We start from the raw sequence: 25,690 nt of genomic DNA, 5'->3' as shown, positions 1-25,690 counted from the left end.
GAATCAAAGGTAGCCCTGATTAGAAGTTAGACTAACTAGAGATAGCACTAGGATTTTAGGGTAAATAGCATGGAACTCAGGTCTCTATCACTGCTCACCAGGTGTCAGAAGACCTTATAAAATGAATTAATTATGTTAAGCCTTGACTCTCTTATCTATGAAACAAACATAAGAATTGTAATTACTAGGAGGTGGAGCAAAGATGGCGGCATGCGTAGGACAGTGGAAATCTCCTACCAAAAACATATATATTTTTGAAAATACAACAAATACAACTAATCCTAAAAGAGAGACCAGAAGAAACAGGACAACAGTCAGACTACATCCACACCTGTGAGAATGCAGTGCCTGGTGAAAGGGGTAAGATACAAGTCCCGGCCCGGAGGGACCCAAGTGCCCCTCACCCCAGCTCCTGGTGGGAGGAGAGGAGTCAGAGCTGGGAGGGAGAGGGAGCCCAGTACTGCTGAAAACCCAGCCCAGGCCATCCGCACCAGAGCACAGACACAGGGCATGCATGGGGTGCTGGAAACTAGGGAAACAGGGCAGCAAGATCTTTGAGCGGGTCTCAAAGCCGGGGCACATGTGATAAAGAAAAGTGAGTGCTTTTTGAAAGTCTTAAAGGGACAGGGATGCCACAGCTGAAAGGAAGCATCCTGGGTCACAGTCCAGCAGCTGGAAATTCCAGGGAACTCCGGGCACACTAACCCCGTGGGCAACAGCTCTGAGACCCCTCACAGAGGTAAACAGACAAACAGACCCCAGTCCATTACCCCTCTGGGGCACAGCCATAGCAGAGCAGGAGCCTGAGGCTGGCCATGCCCACAGCAAGGGAGATTCCTCCATACCGGCTGGGCAAGATACAGACCCAGTCTACATGCAATTGCCCAACACGAGCCACTAGGGGTCACAGTTGTCCCAGTAAAGAAAGGCCAGGAGCAAGTGGAAAGACTTGGCTCTCCCAGCTGACAGAAAGTCAATAGCTCACCATTGCACCTATCAACATGAAAAGGCAAAAAAATTTGATCCAGACAAGACTAACCCAGACGGCTTTGACATCTTCCCCTGAGAAGGAACCTGGGAAATAGATTTAACCAGTATTTCTGAAAAAGAATTCAAATCAAAAGTCAAAACCATGTTATTGGACTTGCAGAGAAATATGCAAGAACTAAAGAGGGAGAATACAGAAATAAAACAAGCTCTGGAAGGACTTCAAAACAGAATGGATGAGATGCAAGAGACCATTAATGGACTAGAAAACAGAGAACAGGAATGCAGAGAAGCTAATGCAGAGAGAGATAAAAGGATCTCCAGGAATGAAAGAATTTTAAGAGAACTGTGTGACCAATTGAAACAAAACGATATCTGCATTATAGGGGTACCAGAAGAAGAAGAGAGACAAAAAGGGATAGAAAGGGTCTTTGAAGAAATAATTGCTGAAAACTTCCCAAAACTAGGGGAGGAAATGGCCGCTCAGACCACAGAGGTACACAGAACTCCCACAACAAGGGATCCAAGGAGGGCAACACCAAGACACATAATAATTAAAATGGCAAAGATCAAAGACAAGGACAGAGTATTAAAGGCAACCAGAGAGAAAAAAAAGGTCACCTACAAAGGGAAACCCATCAGGCTATCATCAGACTTCTCAACAGAAACCCTACAGGCCAGAAGAGAATGGCATGATATACTTAATGCAATGAAACAGAAGGGCCTTGAACCAAGATTACTGTACCCAGCACAATTATCATTTAAATATGAAGGAGGGATCAAACAATTCCCAGAAAAGCAAAAGTTGAGGGAATTTGCCTCCCAAAAACCACATCTACAGGGTATCCTACAGGGACTGCTCTAGATGGGAGCACTCCTAAAAAGAGCACAGAACAAAACACCCAACATATGAAGAAGGGAGGAGGAGGAATAAGAAGGGAAAGAAATAAAGAATCATCAGACCATGTTTATAGTAGCTCAATAGGCGAGTTAAGTTAGACAGTAAGATAGTAAAGAAGCTAACCCTGAACCTTTGGTAACCACAAACTTAAAGCCTGCAATGGCAATAAGTATATACCTTTCAATAATCACCCTAAATGTAAATGGACTGAATGCACCAATCAAAAGACACAGAGTAATAGAATGGATAAAAAAGCAAGACCAATCCATATGCTGCTTACAAGAGACTCACCTCAAACCCAAAGGCATGCACAGACTTAAAGTCAAGGGATGGAAAAAGATATTTCATGCAAACAACAGAGAGAAAAAAGCAGGTGTTGCAATACTAGTATCAGACAAAAGAAACTTCAAAATAAAGTAACAAAAGATAAAGAAGGACATTACGTAATGATAAAGGGCTCAGTCCAACAAGAGGATATAACCATTATAAATATATATGCACCCAATACAGGAGCACCAACATATGTCAAACAAATATAAACAGAATTAAAGGAGGAAATAGAATGTAAGGCATTCATTCTGGGAGACTTCAACACACCACTCACTCCAAAGGACAGATCCACCAGATAGAAAATAAGTAAGGACACAGAGGCACTGAACAACACACTGGAACAGATGGACCTAATACACATCTACAGAACTCTACACCCAAAAGCAACAGGATACACATTCTTCTCAAGTGCACTTGGAACATTCTCCAGAATAGACCACATACTAGATCACAAAAAGAGCCTCAGTAAATTCCAAAAGATTGAAAACCTACCAACCAACTTTTCAGACCACAAAGGAATAAAAGTAGAAATAAATTGTAAAAAGAAAGCAAAAAGGCTCACAAACACATGGAGGCTTAACAACACACTCTAAATAATCAATGGATCAATGACCAAATCAAAATGGAGATTCAGCAATATATGGAAACAAACAACAACAACAACACTAAGCCCCAACTACTGTGAGATACAGCAAAAGCAGTCTTAAGAGAAAGTATATAGCAATCCAGGCATATTTAAAGAAGGAAGAATAATCCAAATGAATGGTCTAATATCACAATTATCGAAACTGGAAAAAGAAGAACAAATGAGGCCTAAGGTCAGCAGAAGGAGGGACATAATAAAGATCAGAGAAGAAATAAATAAAATTGAGAAGAAGAAAACAATAGAAAAAATCAATGAAACCAAAAGCTGGTTCTTCGAGAAAATAAACAAAATAGATAAGGCTCTAGCCAGACATATTAAGAGGAAAAGAGAGTCAACACAAATCAACAGAATCAGAAACGAGAAAGGAAAAATCAGGACGGACCCCACAGAAATACAAAGAATTATTAGACAGTACTAAGAAAACCTATATGCTAACAAGCTGGGAAACCTAGGAGAAATGGACAACTTCCTAGAAAAATACAACCTTCTAGGACTGACCCCGAAAGAAACAGAAAATCTAACCAGACCAATTACCAGCTACGAAATTGAAGCGCTAATCAAAAAACTACCAAAGAACAAAACCTCCGGGCCAGATGGATTTACCTGAGAATTTTATCAGACATACAGAGAAGACATAATATCCATTCTCCTTAAAGTTTTCCAAAAAATAGAAGAGGAGGGAATACTCCCAAACTCATTCTATGAAGCCAACATCACCCTAACTCCAAAACCAGGCAAAGACCCCACCAAAAAAGAAAGCCACAGACCAATATCCCTGATGAACATAGATGCAAAAATTCTCAACAAAATATTAGCAAACCGAATTCAAAAATACATCAAAAGGATCATACACCATGACCAAGTGGGATACATCCCAGGGATGCAAGGATGGTACATTTGAAAATCCATCAACATCATCCACCACATCAACAAAAAGAAAGACAAAAACCACATGATCATCTCTGTAGATGCTTAAAAAGCATTTGATAAAATTCAACATCCATTCATGATAAAAACACTCAACAAAATGGGTATAGAGGGCAAGTACCTCAACATAATAAAGGCCATATATGATAAACCCACAGCCAACATCATACTGAACAGCGAGAAGCTGAAAGCTTTTCCTCTGCAATCGGAAACAAGACAGGGATGCCCACTCTCCCCACTGTTATTCAACATAGTACTGGAGGTCCTAGCCACGGCAGTTAGACAAAACAAAGAAATACAAGGAATCCAGATTGATAAAGAAAAGGTCAAACTGTCACTATTTGCAGATGACATGATATTGTACATAAAAAACCCTGAAGACTCCACTATGAAACAATTAGAGCTAATATCAGCATTCAGCAAAGTTGCAGGATATAATATTAACACACAGAAATCTGTGACTTTCTTATACACTAACAATGAACTAATAGAAAGAGAAATCAGGAAGACAATTCCATTCACAATAGAATCAAAAAGAATAAAATACCTAGGAATAAACCTAACCAAGGAAGTGAAAGACCTATACGCTGAAAACTACAAGACACTCTTAAGAGAAATTAAAGAAGTCACTAACAAATGGAAACTCATCCCATGCTCCTGGCTAGGAAGAATTAATATCGTCAAAATGGCCATCCTGCCCAAAGCAATATACAGATTCGATGCAGTCCCTCTCAAATTACCAACAACATTGTTCAATGAACTGCAATAAACAGTTCAAAAATTCATATGGAAACACCAAAGATCCCGAATAGCTAAAGCAATCCTGAGAAGGAAGAATAAAGTGGGGGGGATCTCCCTTCCCAACTTCAAGCTCTACTACAAAGCCACAGTAATCAAGACAATTTGGCACTGGCACAAGAACAGAGCCACAGACCAATGGAACAGAATAGAGACTCCAAACATTAACCCAAACATATATGGTCAACTAATATGTGATAAAGGGGCCATGGACATACAATGGGGAAATGACAGTCTCTTCAACAGATGATGCTGGCAAAACTGGACAGCTACATGTAGGAGAATGAAACTGGATCACTGTCTAACCCCATACAGAAAAGTAAATTCAAAATGGATCAAAGACTTGAATGTAAGTTATGAAACCATAAAACTCTTAGAAAAAAACATAGGCCAAAATCTCTTAGACATAAACATGAGTGACTTCTTTTTGAACATATCTCCCTGGGCAAGGGAAACAAAAGGAAAAATGAACAAATGGGACTGTATAGAGCTGAAAAGCTTCTATACAGCAAAGGATACCATCAATAGAACAAAAAGGTATCCTACAGTATGGGAGAATATATTCGAAAATGACAGATCCGATAAAGGGTTGACATCCAAAATATATAAAGAGCTCACACACCTCAACAAACAAAAAGCAAATAATCCAATTAAAAAATGGGCAGAGGAGCTGAATAGACAGTTCTCTAAAGAAGAAATTCAGATGGCCAACAGGCACATGAAAAGATTCTCCACATTGCTTGTCAGCAGAGAAATGCAAATTAAAACCACAATGAGATATCACCTCACACCAGTAAGGATCGCTACCATCCAAAAGACAAACGACAACAAATGTTGGCGAGATTGTGGAGAAAGGGGAACCCTCCTACACTGCTGGTGGGAATGTAAATTAGTTCAACCATTATGGAAAGTAGTATGGAGGTTCCTCAGAATGCTCAAAATAGAAATACCATTTGACCCAGGAATTCCACTTCTAGGAATTTACCCCAAGAATGCAGCACTCCAGTTTGAAAAAGACAGATGCACCCCTATGTTTATTGCTGCACTATTTACAATAGCCAAGATATGGAAGCAACCTGAGTGTCCATCAGTAAATGAATGGATAAAGAAGATGTGGTACATATACACAATTAAGAAAAAAACAGATCCTACCATTCGCAACAACATGGATGGAGCTAGAGGGTATTATGCTCAGTGAAATAAGCCAGGAGGAGAAGACAAGTACCAAATGATTTCACTCATATGCGGAGTGTAAGAACAAAAGAAAACTGAAGGAACAAAACAGCAGCAGAAGCACAGAACCCAAGAATGGACTAATAGTTACCAAAGGAAAAGGGACTGGGGAGGATGGGTGGGAAGGGAGATATAAGGGTGGGGAAAAAAGAAAGGGGGCATTACGATTAGCATGTATAGTGTAGGGGGGGCACGGGGAGGGCTGCGCAACACAGTGAAGACAAGTAGTGATTTTACAGCATCTTACTGTGTTGATGGACAGTGAGTGTGAATGGGGATGTGGGGGGGACTTGGTGAAGGGGGGAGCCTAGTAACATAATGTCCTTCATGTAATTGTAGATTAATGATACCAAAATAAAAATTTTTTAAAAAAGGGTAAAATATCAAGGAATAAACCTAACCAAGGAAGTGAAAGAACCTATTCCCTGAAAACTACCAGCCACTCATGAGAGAAATTAAAGAAGATACCAATAAATGGAAACACATCCCATGTTCAGGGATAGGAAGAATTAATATTGTCAAAATGGCCATTATGCCGAAAGCAATCTACAGATTCAATGCAATTCCTATCAAAATACCAACAGCATTCTTCAATGAACTAGAGAAAATCGTTCTAAAATTCACATGGAACCACAAAAAACCCTGAGTAGCCAAAGCAATCCTGAGAAGGAAGAATAAAGCTTGGGGCATTATGCTCCCCAACTTCAAGCTCTACTACAAAGCCACAGTAATCAAGATAATTTGGTACAGGCACAACAACACACCCATAGACCATGGGTACAGACTAGAGGGTCCTGATAGAAACCCAACCATATATGGTCAATGAATTTGTGATAAAGGAGCCATGGACATACAATGGGGAAATGACAGCCTCTTCCACAGCTGGTGTTGGCAAAACTGGACAGCTACATGCAAGAGAATGAGGCTCTATTATTGTTTTACCCCATACACAAAAGTAAACTCAAAATGGATCAAAGACTTGAATGTAAGTGATGAAACCAAAGACTCTTAGAAGACAACGTAGGCAAAAATCCCCTGAATATAAGCATGAGCAACTTCTTCCTGAACACATCTCCCAGGCAAGGGAAACAAAACCAAAAATGAACTCACGGGGCTACATCAAAATAAAAGTTTCTGTATGGCAAAGGACACCATCAACAGAACAAAAAGGCATCCTAGAGTATGAGAGAATATACTGTAAATGACATATCTGATAAGGGGTTAACATCTAAAATATATAAAGAACTCCCATGCCTCAACACCCAAAAAGCAAATAACCTGATTAAAAAATGGGCAGAGTATATGAAGAGCCAATTCTCCAAAGAAGAAATTCAAGTGGCCAACAGACACATGAAAAGATGCTCCACATCACTAATCATCAGGGAAATGCAAATTAAAACCACAATGAGATATCACCTCACACCAGTAAGGATGGCCAGCATCGCAAAGATTAAGAACAACAAATGCTGGCGAGGATGCGGGGAAAGGACAACCCTCCTAAACTGCTGGTGGGAACATAAGCTAGTTCAACCATTGTGGAAAGCAATATGGCGGTTCCTCAAAACACTAAAAATAGAAATACCATTTGACCCAGTAATCCCACTTCTTGGAATTTATCCAAAGAATACAACTGCTCAGATTCAAAAAGACATATTCTCACCTATGTTTATCGCAGCATTATTTACAATAGCCAAGATATGGAAGCAACCTAAGTGTCCATCAGTAGATGAATGGATAAGGAAGATGTGGTACATGTACACAGTGGAATACTATTCAGACATAAGAAAGAAACAAATCCTACCATTTGCAATACATGGATGGAGCTAGAGGATATTATGCTCAGTGAAATAAACCAGGTGGAGAAAGAGAAGTGCCAAATGATTTCCCTCATTTGTGGAGTATAACAATGTAACAAAACCGAAGGAACAAAACAGCAGCAGACTCACAGACTTCAAAAAGGGATTGGTGGTTGCCAAGGGGGAGGGGTGTGAGGGCAGCTGGGGAGGGAGGGAGAAGGAATTAAGGTATACTATGTTTGGTACACATGGTGTGGGCATTCACAGGGAAAGCAGTGTAGCCCAGAGACGGCAAACAGTGATTCTTTGCCATCTTACTACACTGATGGACAGTGACTGCATTGGGGTGTGGGTGGGGACTTGATAATACGGGTGAATGTAGTAACCACATTGTTTTTTCATGTGAATCCTTCATAAGAGTGTGTGTCAATAATACCTTGATAAAAAATTAAAAATAAAGTCTATCTGTATAGACACTCAGGACGTAGAGTCTAACTTGAACAGATACAGAGGTTATGTGTCTCTGAAGTATACTTGGTGTAGGGAAAAGAGTATGAATTTCATAATCAGAATACTTTAATTCCCGACTGTGCTTACTTTTGAGCTTACCTTGGGTAAATTAATTATGTGCTCTGGGCTTATGTTCTTCTCTCTAATAACTGCAGTATATACGGCAGTTTGACAATTAAAATTCCTGGGAAGGTTATTTTGTAAGGAGTAGTTTCTCAAAGTAATTATTCTCCTGTTTTTCACTGAAAAAGATTCTCGTGAATAAAGTTAACACAATATTTTGTTAATTGCCTTTTTTTCAAAGCTATGAACCCCTGTGGTGCACAATGCAGGAAATGCCCTGGGGAGCCGGAGCTGGTATAAGTTGTCTGGATCCAAGGGGTGGCCCTTTGCTGGGAGGGACTGTGAGTTCATGTCAGTGTACTGGCCCTCGGTGAGGTGAATAATATTTCTTCTCATCGTTAGAGTTGGTCTTAAGACCAAGAAACCAAAGACTCTGCCAGAAGATGATTTAGGTGCTACTTAGAAGCACTTATGTGGTTCCATATGTACAAAGTACTTACCTGTAAACCGTATGAATTTCTCAGTATTATTAAATTGGTTTTAGTTAAAGTGTTATAACCAAAAAGAGAGGCTCCATGGAGCCCACAAGCATTGGTTAACTGAATACGAAATATGAAAGGAGGTGATATAATGCAAAAATACAGGTTCACTGAATATGATAATACCACAAACAAATTTTATAATCAGAACTTACTTATTAAACCTCAGTTTGGTCATCAGCAAAATTATTGCTTTTAATCTTTTAAAAAATATCTATGAAGGATGTTGTGGGAATGCATAATGATGCCTGTAAAATACTAAGCACAGTGCTTGAGTCAAAGTAAAGTATTTACAATTTTCAGGCATTATTTTTAGAAATAATCAAATTCTAGAATAATTATGAGAATCAGAGACTAATCAGACTGGAAAATATTGAGTTCAAGATTGCGGTCAGGATCTTTCAACTTTTCCCCCCATGAAGCCCCCTGCGGTGTGCTCAGGCAGCCATGTCTGGGGAGATCACTCCCTGCACACTCAGGGAATCGTCGGCCAGGAAGGGGAGGGCTCTGGGCTCAGACCGGGAAAGAACTGATGAACAGGTCCAACAAGTGCCAGCTGGAAAGGAATCCTTAAAGCAAGAGTAGAAAGTAACCTCAGCAGCTGTGCAGGCAGCACAGCGCCAGGAAGAGCAGAGGGAGAAGCGGGGAGTTCATGGAACTCCTAACAGCAGAGGGCAAATCCTTTACCAACTCATAAAGCCAGGGATGCCTGACATCCGGTGACCCCTTGACCTTCAGTTTGTGGGAATCACCTCCTTACCACCCCAGAATAGGGGGGAGCTGTGGTGCACTGGAGAGTGAGATTGTGTCCGCATCCTTACTGGGCTGAAGTAAAACAGGAAGAGAGAATAAAACTGTGGTGAGGCTAGAAAGCTGAATGGGACAGAAAATCGACAGAGACACTTACAGGAGAGGCGGAGGTTGGCCAATTTGGTCTTTTTCATGAAACAAAAAACTCAGAGACAAAATGTAATAGGCTTATGCAGCAAGATTATTATTTGGTAAACTGTACAAACTCAAAGAGCTCAGAGACACATAATTTAGGTTTGGGGTTTTATAGGGTCTTTGGGGTAGGAGTTGACATAAGGCATGAGGAAAACAGACGATTAACAATTCCTTTGAAGATTTGTCCAAAGAATTGGGTTATTTAGGTGACTGTATTTATACAGGTATCAGCATTCTTTACCCATGTACATTGATTTACACTGTGCAGGTCTGTCTCTTGTTCTGTGTAGCAATTTACTTAGTTGATTAAGGGGTAAAAGAAGGACATACACACTAAGTTAAAGAATAAGCTGAGCTTTTTCTCACAGGGTGAGTAGATTTCAAAATGGCTTGCCCCTTGCCCCATTTGCCTGTCTATCTCAGTTGTCTCATGAATCTGTTGTCACCAATTTTGCCCAGCGCAAAATTGTTCTCAGTTTGTGTTGCTGTGGAGGAAGCAATTTCCAGTGCCCCTAAGTAGTCTTCTGCTGGTTTAAGAATCAAATGGACATGAGACTGATTACAGGAGAAAAAAAATCAAAGCTTGTTAAGTACATATGGGGAATCCACAGACAGATTCCAAAGACAGGAAGAAGGAGATATATATGTCATCTTAAACTAAGGAGAAGGGAGAGGGACCTGAGGTTCACAGGAAAATGGATGTGAGTCTCAGAAGTATGAAAAGAAAAAAAATGTTTAGTAAAGAAAATACTTGATAGGCCACAGAAAACAAGGGGGCCCAGGGAGAAATTTTAACAAACAGACTTTGTGGTGTCCCTGCCTGTCAATCACCCCTGGGGTACATTATGATGCAGCCATCTATGCTGATTGCTCTCCTGCCAGAACAGTTGCTCCATCTGAATTCTTTTCATACATTGTGGTCAAGGGAGGTCCGAGCATCTTTCTGGGTCTCCTGGCCCTTGATGGTTTTCACCACCAAAATCTGCACATTACAACACCACATACTGGCACAGCCGGTTCTTGGCCCTGACAGTGTGATGTGATTCACTGAAAATAAACAGCCCACAGTATCTCATAATAACCAGCACACTAAGATGAGATAAACATTGAACTGATCCATGTTTTCCAGCAAAAGCACATGGAAAGTAGCACAGTGATATAAAACAAAATTCAACCAGTACAGCTGAGTTCTACTGGGCTATGTTAGGCTTTTCATGAATGGACAGTATCTAATGAGCAGTAGGCATACCCGAAGATGCTGTACAGAACAGAAGGTGTGTGTAGACAGGAGATTAGGACACAGAAGTGATGAATAAAAGAAAATAAAGAAGTATTGCAAGTCAGGTCATCTTCCTTTGAGGGGAGGGAACAGCGGAGATTTATCATGCACATTACGTCACCTGTGCCTATCAGGAAATTTCCAAATAACTACCAACAGGTCTCATTCCTGGGATAGGTAGAAACTGTAACTCAGTGTCTGTACTTTTGTTGGGGGAGAAGGTGCACAATGCATCATTTTAGGATTGTTGTTTCTTTTCTCAATAGGAATCTTGTGAATTTTGTAATCCCATTATTGTATTCCATTCTTCGGTATATTTTTTTTCCTAAAACTTGTCTGTATCAAGTTTTTTCTTTAATCTCCTGAGTATTTTTTATGTATTGATATTTTCATGAAATAAGAATTTACAATGGCTGTACGGTGTCTCAATATATGGAAAAACTGAAGTAAAATATTTAATCTCTAAAAATGTATATTAAAATACATAAATTTTAATATTCCAGATACACACAAGTAACACTACAAACTGAGAAGAAACACCTTTAACAAAAAAAATAAATGGATATTACAAGTAGACAAAAAAAACAAGAAAATATTAATTGTAAAAAAGTCAATCATTCCTAAAAGAAGTAATAAATTAACAACATGAAATTTATAATTCAATATTGCTATAGCCATTAACAGACCATTAGACTGAGTTGGATTTATACTTTTGTACCTATGTAAGCTAACCAAAACCTGAGCCAGAGTCAATGAATCCCAGAAAATGAAACCTAAGAAATATCAATCAAAATAAACAACTAGACATTCCCTAATAAGGCAACCATTTAAGCTATTACAAATCAAATTCTTACTTTGCTTTGCTCCATCTTCTGTATACAAACTTGTCCCCTTCCTCCTGTCTGTAGACAGCTCCTAGCCACCTTCAGTTTGATCCTGCATGATTTGAATTGATGTTTGCTCAAAGAAAGTCTTGGAAACTTTCATGTGCCCAAGAATCTTTTAAGAGCATATAACTGGAAAATTGAAATGGATTCCTGCAAAATGTAATTTGTTTCTAAAACAAGCAATTACATTGCTGGATCCTGGACTTTAAGATTTACTAGTGGTACAATGTTATTTATTGAGCAAAATTCCGTTTCTTCAGAACAGAAATTCAAGCTGAACTCTCCTTTTTTTCTCCTCCCAGGTGACATTCCTTAGAGCCATGGATAGGAGCAACCACACGGTGACAGAGTTCATCCTGCTGGGCTTCAGCACAGACCCCATAATGCAGCACGTCCTCTTTGTGGTATTCCTGGGCGTGTACTCTGTGACCGTGGTAGGAAATATCACCCTCATGGTGCTGATCTGCAGTGACTCCTGGCTGCACACGCCCATGTATTTTTACACTGGGAATCTGTCTTTTCTTGATCTCTGGTATTCCTCTGTGTACACTCCTAAGATCATAGTGACATGCATCTCTGAGGACAAAAGCATCTCCTTTGCTGGCTGTGTAGCTCAGTTCTTCTTCTCTGCTGGGCTGGCGTACAGTGAGTGTTACCTGCTGGCTGCCATGGCGTATGACTGCTATGTGGCCATCTCTAAGCCACTGCTTTATTCACAGGCTATGTCCATAAAGCTGTGTGCATTTTTGGTAGGAGCCTCATACCTTGGTGGCTTTACCAACAGTTGCATCATCACTAAAAGAACTTTTGACTTGAACTTCTGCAGTGACAATGTCATTGATGACTTTTTCTGTGATTCGTTTCCATTACTCAAGTTGGTCTGTGGCAGGAAAGATGGCTACCAGACTGTGCTGTACTTCCTCCTGGCCTCCAATGTCATTGCCCCATGTGTGCTCATCCTCGCCTCCTACCTCTTCATCATCACCACCATCCTGAGGATGCGCTCCACCCAGGGCCGCCTCAAAGCCTTCTCCACATGCTCCTCCCACCTGGTCTCTGTCACCTTGTACTACGGCTCCATTCTCTACATTTACGGTAGTCCCCGATCTACCTATTCTTTTGACTGGGACAAAATAGCTTCCACATTTTACACTGTGGTGTTCCCCATGCTGAATCCCATGATCTACAGCCTGAGGAATAAGGATGTGAAGGATGCTCTGACGAAACTCTTCAAATAAATCCAGATTCTCTCCTTCTGAGGACATGGAAAGACAGTTTTGGCCAGGTTTACATTTCAAGAAGAACTTCCTTTGTTTTCCATCATGATCAAGAATTCTTATGGTGCCAGTTAAAGAATTTGTAACCTTTGAGACAATACAATCCAAAAGATCTAAAATGACAATATGAGGACAATTTAGAGGTGAGAAATTTAAGCATAAAAGCTAAAGATTCTACTGACCTGCATGTTACTCTACATTACAAACAAACTTTAAAACGAAATTTTAACTCTGCGGCAAAATGTGTTCCCATCCCAAGGCAAATAAACCTTTAAGCCAAAATCAGTCAAAGGGAAAAGTAAAGTGGGAGAGATCCGTTTATTACCTACAAGACGTCGTCTACTCCTGTTCACCTGTGTCTCTCTAGACCCAGCTGTGAAGGACCCCCAGAAACCTCTGTGGTCCCTGCATACACTCACCTCTCACCCCCTTAGGATCCCCTATTTATATGGAGAAGCACTCCTTCTCTTCACCCCTTGGACACACCTTTTGATATGGAGGTGCACTAAGGCCAGGGAAGAGATTCTGGAAATACAGCAATTTTTTCCTATAATTGCTAATTGAAAACATCACTGTCCATCCCCCTAACAGAATTTCTTAAGAATTTTTGTGTGTGTGTGTGTTTTTTTACCCAGAAGCATTTGCACAAAGACCCAGAAACACCTAAAATAACTTAGTACAATTAGATTTAGAAAGCATGATCTCTCCAATTTCTATCTCTTACACAGGTTCTCAATTAAGGAAAAATCAGAAAAGTTCTTACAGATATGCTTTTGAGAATCACTGTTTAACTCCCAGGTTCCTATTTTCTTTCATAGGGGTGAACCTAAGAGGATCTCAACAGCCGAGTTGTGAGATTCTGAGCATCCAAACAACATTATGTGATACAAAGTAATACCTAGAGTGAGATGAAGCAATTTAAGAAATTAGAGTCTATGATTTCACATTACTTAAAAGAGAAAAGTCTATATAGTAAATATATACAGGTAGTGATAAAAAAAATAATGAATGAGATGCATTAATTTTGATCTTTAAAAGTAAGGCAATGATAATATAATTTATGTTGATAAAATATGAGTATGTCCATATTTCTGCTGGTAAAAGCAGTAATTACAAAATATGAAAGAAAATAAAATGGAAGGACATTGTCCTAAAGAATGTAGGCCCTCCAGGCCGAGCAGGAAGCCTGACCAGCACCAGCAGGGGTTCACATGAACCTCAAAAGTAAATCCCAGGTGTACACTCAGCCTAGGGGTGACACAGATCACTACTGACACAGGCACAACTGTTTAATTCCTATATGCTAGATGGAGACAGTGTTGTAGAACAGAAAGCCATTTATGCCAGCACACTCTCATTTCCTAAAAGAAATTTCTGTATTTCCCCTAATAATATTATTCCTATAAAATTTATTTTTAAGTAATATTAACAGATCTAATTGGCCTACATTAGTAGTAGAAAATCAGTTATTTAATGTCAGTTAAGAAAGACTAGAAAATACATTATTTCAGAGGGAAACATCTGTAACTAATGTAAATTTGATATAATGAACCTATCTTAAAACATCTTACTACCATAAATCCTAATACAGAACTACTAAGTAGATGATCAGCCTACTGGTCAAGATCTCCTGATTTGATCCTTTTTTAGAGAATCAGCCAAATCTCATTCACCAAATAATTATCAGTGTATACCAGCTACTGTAACTTTCACTGGCTTAAGTGTAGAGTTCTATTATTTTCTGTATGGAAAAGCTATGTCAACTCCAGAATCAAGTCTAGTATAGTAAGAAGATAACGTATAGCTAGCTAATAATAATTTCAGGAAAACAGAACAATCAATAAGAACATAATAAAGTATAACTAAACATATTTTAGAAAAGGCTTTACAATGTTGAAATGTAAGTTTGGCAGTAAGTTTTACTCACTGTTGAAAATATTTCACCTGCAGTTTATGGTTGGGAGGGATTCAAAAGAATCTTCCATATTAATTTGAAATTACACTTCAAAGTCCTGAGGGAATTTTATTACTCATATCATAATTGAAATTTAAAGTCTTAAAAGAAAGGTTTTTCTAAGGTGCCTTTTAGACAAATGAATTCTAATAAACATTTTTTAAAAATACACGTGTTCTTGAGTGTTCTCATTCATGCAACAAATCTCTTGGACTTACCTGTTTAGTTAAAGAAAATGAACTCCTGGTGGTATTACACAGCAGAGATGACATGTAGTGGGCATTGCTGGGTTAGCAGGGATTGTGATATGCCACACATAATACTACTAGGGTGTTTATATTTATGTTCGGCTTTGTGTCTAGCAAACAAAAAAAAAAGATGCGGGAGGTGGAATAAGGATCTATATAGCTGAAACTTACAAAATTACTACTATAACTTCACAATAGATAATCACAAACAACTCTCTACCCACTTCCTTAAAAGACTGTGGTCCATTCACTCTTTCTTAGCGCCACATTTGAATAAGTTACCTGGTAAGCTGTACATTTTCTTATTGTTAGATTGGAGTCTCTGATCATCTTGTGTTTATGTGGTTGCAGTAATTTTTCTTTGAAAGAGAATGCTAAGGGAATTTTAAAAGTTATACTACTCAATCCTCTGGGTTCCAAACATAATTTTTATCTCATTTTGTATCACTGACTAATATCTCTCTGGTGATTGGGATTAATCACCATGCCCAGTAGAATGACCTCTGTCAGATCACAGCATGAGGAGCCCCAAATGTCCAGAGTATATCCAGATTCCAAATGACCAGAGCATTCGGGGTGTTCCCTTGGGGAAGCATTCCACTCTTGTGCACATAGACTTCCAAATAAGATTTTATGGGAATACAAGCTTATGGTTAGGTGGATCAGTTTTTAGTGGACTATTTCATGTAATAATGACAGGCTGTCAGACTTGTCCAAGAAAGAGACACCAAGGTGAAACAAAGTCTGCAGGGGTTTTGTAGTGGGAAACAGCTGTGCTGGAGCAAGAGAAAATAGAAAGGGAGCCAGAATAAGTAGCAGAGCCACCAAATCATGACACAAGAATGACCACAGTGAACAGTAGAGAGAAGGAAGGATGGCAAAAGCATACTAGACCACTGTTCGTTCTCAGATTGCTTCAACAAGGTCATTAGCGGGAGGTGCTGGAGCCAACATTAGCCATCGGGGGAGACTAGTGTCTAACAGAAATGGTCCTGCCTTGACGTTCCTGGTGGAATCACTCATTAGTTGGGAATGGGGAAATGTGTTTCAGATATCAGCGACTAAGTCCTTTGCACAAATACATTCTGTGTATTTAAAACATTGAAAGGCTCATTTAGCTGGCTGCCACAGGGCCCAAGGCCACATCATCCCCTTGGTTCATAGAGACATAGCTTCTTGACAGCAGGAAGATGGAGCCATATTGGCTGCTGTTTTAAACCATGCAATATACTTAGTGGAAACTTGAGCAATCATGGTTGAGCATTTATATATTCCTTGATTTTGTTAGGTTAATTAACTTGTGAATGATGAGGCAAATAACAGAAGCAATCATTTATGTGGATTGGAGGAGACTGTTATGATCCCTTTGCCATCTAATGTATTTCTTCATAGAGGTAATGTTTTCGGGGATACCGTGTTCATGGAAAGGGTATTATGTGGATCTACATCCACAGACACTAGCAGAACTAAGTTGCTGTGAAAATGCAACGTAAACAAAATAAATCCCACAAAACGTGATTATTGCTGAGAGGAAAGTCAGTACCTCTGCTATTTTGGATTAATAAGAAGTACTCTAATTTCATCACTATATAACTCTCTTGTTCATAGTAATCCCGGAAAGTTATGGGTTCTCAGAGGCATAGTGGCAGCCTCCACTATTGACATTTGGCAAACTAACAGTAGAAGTAGCCGACTTAGTCTTGGTGAGAAGAAAACCATGTTGCAGAGCCCATTCCACCTGCTTTCGTTGTTTGTAGAAAGGCCCATTGAACATGAGCTGGGTTTGTAGGGAAAGAGCCTGACTAATATTTAGAGTATGTCACTTCAAACACCTAGTTAGTGAGAGCCTCTTCATATATGTATGTGTGGACACAATTGTGTGCATATGTGTGCACATAAGGAGGTCAGACATCTTCTAAACAAAGTCTCAGATTTTGAAGACTGAATAAAATGTAAGCCTTTCAGCCTCGGCCACACAGCCAGTGACTTCAAAGCTGATTATCTATCCCTGAATGGCCACAATGTCTTCATTTATTGTGATCCTGCTCAATTACACAGTTCTTGAGGGTATAAATTTGTTTTGGCTCCAATCTGATTCTCTCTACTTCATTTGCCATCATGAAAGTTACTATTCCTGTATGCTTTCTCCAAGTTGCTTACCTGTAGTACTTGTTCACTCCTGACCTCCATCTTAAAGGCCCTCAATTCCTTTCCCCTCAAACAAAGGAATGAATGCAAGGTGAGGAATTGGGGTCCCACCCTTTCATCTTTCAAGTCTTTAAAGAAAACACCAATCTCTGCATATCTCCTCAGGGCTGTGATATTGCATTTTCTTTACTATCTTGGTTACGTTTAGGGGTAGCAGTTTAGCTTCTACTTGACCTTCTAACAATAATAATCTTCCTTCCAAGGGTCAGGAATGGATAATTAAAATCAATATTCCGTATTTCTTAACCCATGTGATTTCTTTCCGTCCTGGTAAATAATGAGTGGCTACAAAGCCAGTCCTACTGAACCCTCCCTGGCCAAAAATATCTTTCACATCATTTCCATTAGCCTCACTGGAAAGTGTGTACCTCTGGTGTTTTCTATCTGTGCAGTTTAATGTTGGCTCAGAGCCAGTATCCAAGAATTCACGGAAGATCTGGGTACTTCCCTTTTCCCAGTGTAGGTTTAACCTCACAAATATTTGCAAGCCAACCACAAGAAGGATTGAAGGCTGATGTACCTTCAGTGTCCCCCTTGGCTAACTTCCAAGATTCTTCCTCAAAGAGAGACTTTGCTTCACCATCAGTCTATGGTTTCAATGGCTATAAACTAACTTATGTCAGAAAATTATGTAAGAAGTTGAATTCACAACATCTGTAGCTAGTTCACATCCAAGAAAGATGTTACCTTGGTTGGTTTTCTAACTACTGCATTCATAAGAACCAGCTAATGAATGATACATTGCCACAAATCTCTGGACAACAAAATACCTGGTAATATCTGTAGTATGTGATATTTTGGGTAATTACTCCCATGCTGTCTCTGATAACTAGCCACGGCAATCTGTCTTTCTGGCTCTCTTTCAGTAGGGTTGTCCAGGTTTAAGTTTCACTAGAAGCCAACTCACCACATGATATTTAATATATTATTTGCATGCCTCTGTGCCGCAGAAAATTTATCACTCAGTGCCTTCTCCTCCACCGGTCCTTCATCCATAATGTCACTGTTGATCACTTAGGTAAGTTTTACGCTGCTGGATGAAATGAATTACCAGTGTCCCATTTCCCAGTACAGTGCATTTATGTGTCCAATCTTCAAATATGTAAACCATCCAATCTCACCTAAATAGTATTTCTTTGAACTGTTTCTAGAACCAGTATCAGTTATGAACCTGGCAGATACCAGATGGCCACTAAAACAACGTACTTTGGGGAGGGTCTAATAAAGATAGTATTATGAAAGAATGTGCCTGGTACAGGCAACTCCCAAGAAATAGTGTAATAACTCTAGAACTAATAACTTCTGAGAATTATTAACTCTTCCATTCCTGAAGATGCTAGAAGTGAAAGAGGTTATGAGCAATGGAGATAGAGCTTTGAAGTGGGTCACTTGGCAGGAGCTAAGGTCTAGGTCCAGGGTGGTATATCAGTACTGTTATTTAATAACAATAACACAGTATTGTTTGCTTTATTATGCAGATATATGCACATGAATGTGTATATATAATATACATAATGTATGTGCACAAATGTTTACTCTAGCTTCTATGCAACTCAAGAGAGAATGCCAATGCAAATTATGAATGATTACATTTTCACCAGAGAATTGTAGTTAAAAATCTTTTTTTCCACATTATGAATTACTACACAACTTTGTCAACATTCAGTTTTGTTTAATTGTCTTGTTAGTCATTTCCCTAGCCTATGAAATCCCATGAGATTTCAAGAATCTACAAACCCTGGGCATCCAGAAGCAGATACAAAAGATCCTGGTAAAAGCAGATTTGAATTCTGTAGACGCTGTTGCTGAGAATTTTAGGTAAGATACCTAAATCATATATGGAGGTAGGGTGAAAATTTCACTTGTTCCTTATAACCAGTACAAAGGTCATTAGCACACTAGGGTATTATAAGTGCTAAAGAAAAGACCTCTTGAGATACCTTCACCATCTTCCTATGACAGTTTTTAAAACTTCTGAGAGTTCACAGGAAGAAGTAGCATTTCTCATTATTAGATGTAAAGAAGAGCGATTAATATTGCAGACAAGGATGTAGGAGGAGAAAAACTGCACAAACATACAAGCAACTCTAAGGAACTACTTACAGAAGAAACAGCGTCACGAATATCCAAAAAGCAACTGGGGCAGCAGTAGCAGAGATTACCGGAGGTTATTAGTCTGAAGGCCAAAAGACATCCAAAAAAGTTTAACTTTCTTTCAGTTTGATATTCTTTAAGAAAGCACAAAGGCAGATGATATTTTTGAGAAGAATTCCAGATGAGAGAAGCTTATCTCTAAATACAAAACATTATATTTTTTTCTAATTTTGGATGGGAAATGAATTCTTTGACCTAAAAAATCAAAAATGCAACCTTAGTTAGGAAGCATAACATGGTAACTGTTTAGCAGGCACAGCCAGGTGACCACAGCCTTCTGGCTCCGATGAACAAAAACAGAACTCAGTTCTTCAGGCCAGTCTCTACCCAAGGATATGTGTGCCCTCTCGTTTTGGTGTTGGTGTTAGTATTCAAAGTAGATCTGTTCATAGCTCATCTTAATAATGTATTGATAGTATGCAACATATCCTTACATTTGTAAACTTGAGTTTTCACCACATTGTCATGCAGGCAAGATTCCTATGATAAAGAATAAGAATACAACTGATGTTTATTTCAGTATTTCTCAGATGTGATCTATAGACAACTTACATCATAAGCACTCAGAATGCTTTAATGCAAGCAGCTTCCTGGGCCCCACCCACAGCCTGCTAAATTAGGAATTTGGGTGTGGGTGGGTGATTCTAAGGTGCATGAATTTGAGAGCAAAGGGTTGAATGTTTACGATGTGCCTGGTGCTGCCTTTAGTCCTTACTTAACTATCTCTTTACAACAACCCGAAGGAGAGGTAAGTTATTCCTGTCTTACAGATGAAGAAAATGAGGCTTTACAATGTTGACTAGTGATGGAGAACTTGAAACCTTGTTGATCACCTGAATGTCAAATGCCTCTTCTGTGACATCCTAGGTGTCTGCTTTGAGCAGTCAGCTGTGATTTGAATGGCATACTTCCTATCCATCATCACGTATAAGGGCAGAAAATGTGTCGCTGATGTGAAAAACAACTTCTTACAGACCCCCTCCATCTGGGCAAAGATTTGGTAAGGCTGTTTTGTAGTCAGATTTTTTATTTCTTCCTATTACTAGACAGCAAAGAATACAAATGTTCAGCGATTGCTGGTGTCAGGAAATGCGTGTGGGATATCAAACCTGCTGGTGGCTTAAGGGTAAAATGACATCATTAGAAGCCACACAGGAAATCAGTTCTACTGGTTTGTTTCCCTTCCATTGCAGGTAGGAAATGCATTCATTTATTCATGAAAGATTTACTGTGTGTCCTTTATATGCCAGGTACTATTCTTGGCACTGGGCATATAATAATGAATGAAAGAGATCAAAAAATTCCTGCTCCATGGAGTTTACATCTTATGAGCTCCCATGTCTGCTTGATTCCAGTGACCTAGTAGACCCACAAACATGCGGATGGGATGCTCTATCACCACAGGTGGTTTTATCACTCAGGGATATTGTCTGGTTATTTTCTATTCCTCCACATAATTCCTACAAGAATCCACAGAATCCCAGTGTAAAATACAAAGCTGTAGAGTTACTTAACAGAGTGATAATATCCTTTAAGGAACATTTTTAAATTGTCTGTTTGGATTTTTTGTCTGCCAGAAATATCAGAGGCCCTATTTCCATTTAATATGTAGTGGACAGTGATGAAATGTTTTGCATCCAAGGGACAATCCCAGAGAAAGAAAAATGTCCCATCCTCTACATCCAGTGTCTTGATAGACATGTGTGCATTGAAAAAACATCTTTACAATTATTTGAGTTTGAAATCTACTCCCCTTCACAAGTAAACACAAAGTATATTTTGCAAGGTTTTACTTTACATTAGCTTGCCTAGGAATTCAGAATTGGGGGAAGATTGTCATTTGTTTTGTTTAGAGCTTTATCAAGAATTATTCACCTTGTCAGAAAAATCTTCTTACAATGTAAATGCCACTCAATATTTATTACCAACACACTGGTCATGATTTTACAGATGGAAGTATCTGTTTCAGTAAGTGTTCCAGCATTGATATTTGGAAATTCACATTATTTTACAAATAAATCCTGTGACTATTACCATGTAATGATTATATTGTGAAGTACTTTTTCTTGTATCACCTTTACACTGGAATTAGGATGTTTTTGCTTACATATACATACACACTTTTGTAGGTAGGTTATATTAACTTTAAATATCATGTAAGGACCATAATAGTATAAAGTGGAAGTTTTGAATGTGATAGCATGGAGAACTATTCCTACATTTGATATCATTGGAATAAGTGTCATTTTCAGAATTGTACATGGCTAGTTATAAAAACTGAAAAGTAATGCTAAGTCCAAGGTTTTTAGACCCCAAAAGGCATGGAATGATATCATACATTCTTCAACATGGCATAACAAGATAATTTATTTAGGCTCCACTGTGAAATTTCATCCTGATTCTCAATTTGGAATTTGAAAAGAGATGCAAAGAGTTCATGGTTCTGAGGGAGGTGTGACTGAGAAATAGTCAGAGAGATACAATGATGCTGGTTTTGAAGATGGAGAAGACATGACAAGGAATGTGGGCAACCTCTAGAAGCTGGGAAAGACAAGGGAATGGATTCTTCTTTAGAGCCTCCAGAAATTAACACAACCCTGTCAGCATCTTTATTTCAGAACAACTGCACCCATGTTGTACTTCTAATCTACAGAACTGTAAAATAATATATCTGTGGTGTCTTAAGCCACTGAGTATGAGTTAATTTGTTACTGGGGCAATAGAAAACTAAAAGAATGGTGACCTGATTTTTGACAAGGGTGCCAAGATAACTCAGTGGCAAAAGGTGTTGAGATAACTGGACATTCACCTGCAAATGAATGAAGTCAGACCCCAACCTGACACAATGAACAAAAACTCAAAATGGATCACAGGACCAAATGTAAGAACTAAAACTACAGAAATCTTAGAAGAAAACAGGGCAAATCTTTATGTGCTTAGGTTAGGCAGTGGTATTTGAATAAGACACCTTTGAAAGCAAGAAAAGATAAAAACAGAAATAGGATTTTATTAAATTAAAAGCTTTGTATATCAAAGGAGACCATCAAGAAAGTAAAAAGATAACCCTGAGAATAGGAGAAAATATCTGCAATTTATATACCTGATAAGGGACTTGTGTCCAGAGTATAGAAGAACTCTTAAAATTCAATAATAAAAAGACAAAAAGAACTAATTAAAAGATGAGTCAGGGACATGAATAAACATTTCTTCAAAGAAGGTAAATAAATAACCAATAAGCACTTGAAAAGATGCTCAACATCATTGCTCATTAGAAGCTAAATCAAAGCCACAGTATTACATTACTGCATACCTACTAGAATTGCTAAAGTAAAAAAGACAATAACTTGTGGTGATGATAAGGAAAAATTGGGATCTCCATACTTTGCTAGTTGTGCTGAAAAATGGCACAACTAATTTGAAAGACACTTTGGCAATTCCTCAATAGATCTACCATGTGACAGAACAATTCTTACTCAAGATCAGTTAAAAGGTATGTCTATCCAAAACTTGTCCAAGAACACTTATAGCAACTTTGTTCATAACTGCCAAGAAATAGAAACAACGAAATGTCCATTGACTGATTAATGGGTAAAGAAATAATGGTATATTCACATAAAGGAATGTTATTTGGCAATAGAAGGGAATGAAGAAACCATGTAAGCTACAACATCGATAAAAAGAGTATTTAGCAAGGTTTTTTTTGTACAGAGAAATATGGTCTCAACTTCCTGTCCTTGAAAATAAGAATGTTTCTTTTCTTCTGGCGTAGGAAGGGCAGCTCTTATATGAGAGTTTTGTCTCCTGTTTTCAGGAAGAAAAGGGTACCTCAGACTGTGCCTTTTTTATCTGCTGGGTTTTTTTTTTAATGGAAAAGCTCAAAATAATCCTAAGGCAAAAAGGCATATTTTGGGGTGGGATATTGTGCCACCTTTCAAATGTCACCAACTTCTAACCCACAGGGAATTTCCCATTTCCCATGGGCTTTGAACAACTTGTCCACTTGTAGCTGGGAAATGGGGAAGAAATGTTTTCCCCTCAGTATCTAAATTTAATTAGTACCACTCTTATTTTGTTGCACACAATTATACAATTTTATTTTCTTAACATTATCTCACATTAAATGAAAATATTTATGTGTTCATTTGTTCATTTATTATCTCTATCTCCCTTCTAAATAAAATCTCCATAGAATGTCAGCTGCACTGCTGTATTCCAGTATCTAGAAAGCACCTAGGGCTGAAAAATGTTTTCTTAAAATCTGAATAACCCACCATCAGCACTAAAGCTTCCCTATTAATAAATGCATTTTGTTGAAATTAGTATGTTGAGGCTCAGAAAATTCCCATAATATGCCCACGTCAGGCAAGATTTCTGCCCAGCTCTCCCATACTTTAATATCCATAGCCTCAAACACATCTCATGGGCCAATCACAGAGAATGCCCTCATTTGGTGTTGTTTGAGGGAATTAAAATCTTCACTCTTGCTTTTGTAGATGAGGTGTCGATAAGCCATGGAGAGGAGCAACCACACGGTGACAGAGTTCATCCTGCTGGGCTTCAGCACAGACCCCGTGATGCAGCTCGTCCTCTTTGTGGTATTCCTGGGAGTGTACTCTGTGACCGTGGTAGGAAATATCACCCTCATGGTGCTGATCTGCAGTGACTCCCGGCTGCACACGCCCATGTACTTTTTCATTGGGAATCTGTCTTTTCTGGATCTCTGGTATTCCTCTGTCTACACGCCAAAGATTCTAGTGATCTGCATCTCTGAGGACAAAAGCATCTCCTTTGCTGGCTGTGTAGCTCAGTTCTTCTTCTCTGGTGGGCTAGGGTACAGTGAGTGTTACCTGCTGGCTGCCATGGCGTATGACCGCTATGTAGCCATCTCTCAGCCGCTGCTTTATGCTCAGGCCATGTCAAAGAGGCTGTGCATCTGTTTGGTCATATATTCCTTTATTGGAGGTTTTGTTAACTCAATAATCCTCACCAGCAACACATTCACATTGGACTTTTGTGGTGACAATGTCATTGATGACTTTTTCTGCGATGTCCCACCTCTTATAAAGTTGGCATGTGATGTGAGAGAGACCTACCAGGCTGTGCTCTTCTTCCTCCTGGCCTCCAATGTCATTGTCCCTTCTGTGCTCATCCTCGCCTCCTACCTCTTCATCATAGCCGCCGTCTTAAGGATCCGCTCCACCCAGGGCCGCCTCAAAGCCTTCTCCACATGCTCCTCCCACCTGGTCTCTGTCACCTTGTACTATGGCTCCATTCTCTACATCTACTCTCACCCCGGTTCCAGCTATTTCCTTGGGACGGAAAAAATAGTGTCTACATTTTACACTGTGGTGTTTCCCATGGTGAATCCCATGATCTACAGCCTGAGAAATAAAGATGTGAAAGAAGCTCTCAAAAAACTCTTGAGGTTAGCAAAATCTGAAGTCTAAATTGACCTAAATTCCTGAATCAGTGAGCAGGGAAAATGGCCTACTGCGAGAAAACCTTGGAAACCTGGATTGAAAAACACCTTTTTTTTGTAATTAAAAGAATTCTAATGAAAAAGAGTTTGTTTCTTTGTATTAGTTTCTTTTGCTACAGTGATTGAACCATAATTTATAAGTAAAAGATATATTTAATATAACTTTAATATAGTTCTTAAAAAGTAGTATTGCAGTTTAGTGGAAAACAGAGTACATATTACCTGTGGATACCACATTAAATTTTACTTTACAATCTCTTCCCTGAGATTGAACCAGTTTTTTCCCCTCTTCCTGATGGGCATTATGGAATATAAAGAAAATATAATATAAACTCCGGACATATGTAGATTGCATGCCTAATTCTTCTTGTCTAGTCCTTACAGAACTTCTATGTAAATGGAAGAATAAGGAACATTAGAATATTGTGATGAAAAGAGAGAGGATATCATGTGTTATTTAATGAATGCGGATGGAAACTAAGATGAGAATATCAAAGTTAATACAAATGGCCAAGTGGCTACAATGATA

At 38.9% G+C, this 25,690-nt stretch overlaps 2 protein-coding genes across 2 annotated transcripts; both read left to right on the top strand.

Annotated features, from left to right (window-relative positions):
• The first annotated feature begins 12,161 nt into the window (after window positions 1–12,161).
• On the top strand, window positions 12,162–13,079 carry LOC108393356 (olfactory receptor 9G1-like). Its single transcript, XM_036996821.2, has one exon. It carries the CDS (start codon window positions 12,162–12,164, stop codon window positions 13,077–13,079), a length of 918 nt encoding a protein of 305 aa, XP_036852716.2.
• Window positions 13,080–24,193: 11,114 nt separating this feature from the next.
• LOC108394979 (olfactory receptor 9G19-like) lies at window positions 24,194–25,129 on the top strand. The gene has a single exon (XM_036996825.2). It carries the CDS (start codon window positions 24,194–24,196, stop codon window positions 25,127–25,129), a length of 936 nt encoding a protein of 311 aa, XP_036852720.2.
• Window positions 25,130–25,690: the final 561 nt, after the last annotated feature.

Source organism: Manis javanica, chromosome 11 (assembly GCF_040802235.1).
Source record: "Manis javanica isolate MJ-LG chromosome 11, MJ_LKY, whole genome shotgun sequence".
Lineage (NCBI taxonomy): Eukaryota > Metazoa > Chordata > Mammalia > Pholidota > Manidae > Manis > Manis javanica.
Note: the sequence above shows the minus strand (reverse complement) of the source record. Positions and strands in the feature narration are given on the sequence as shown.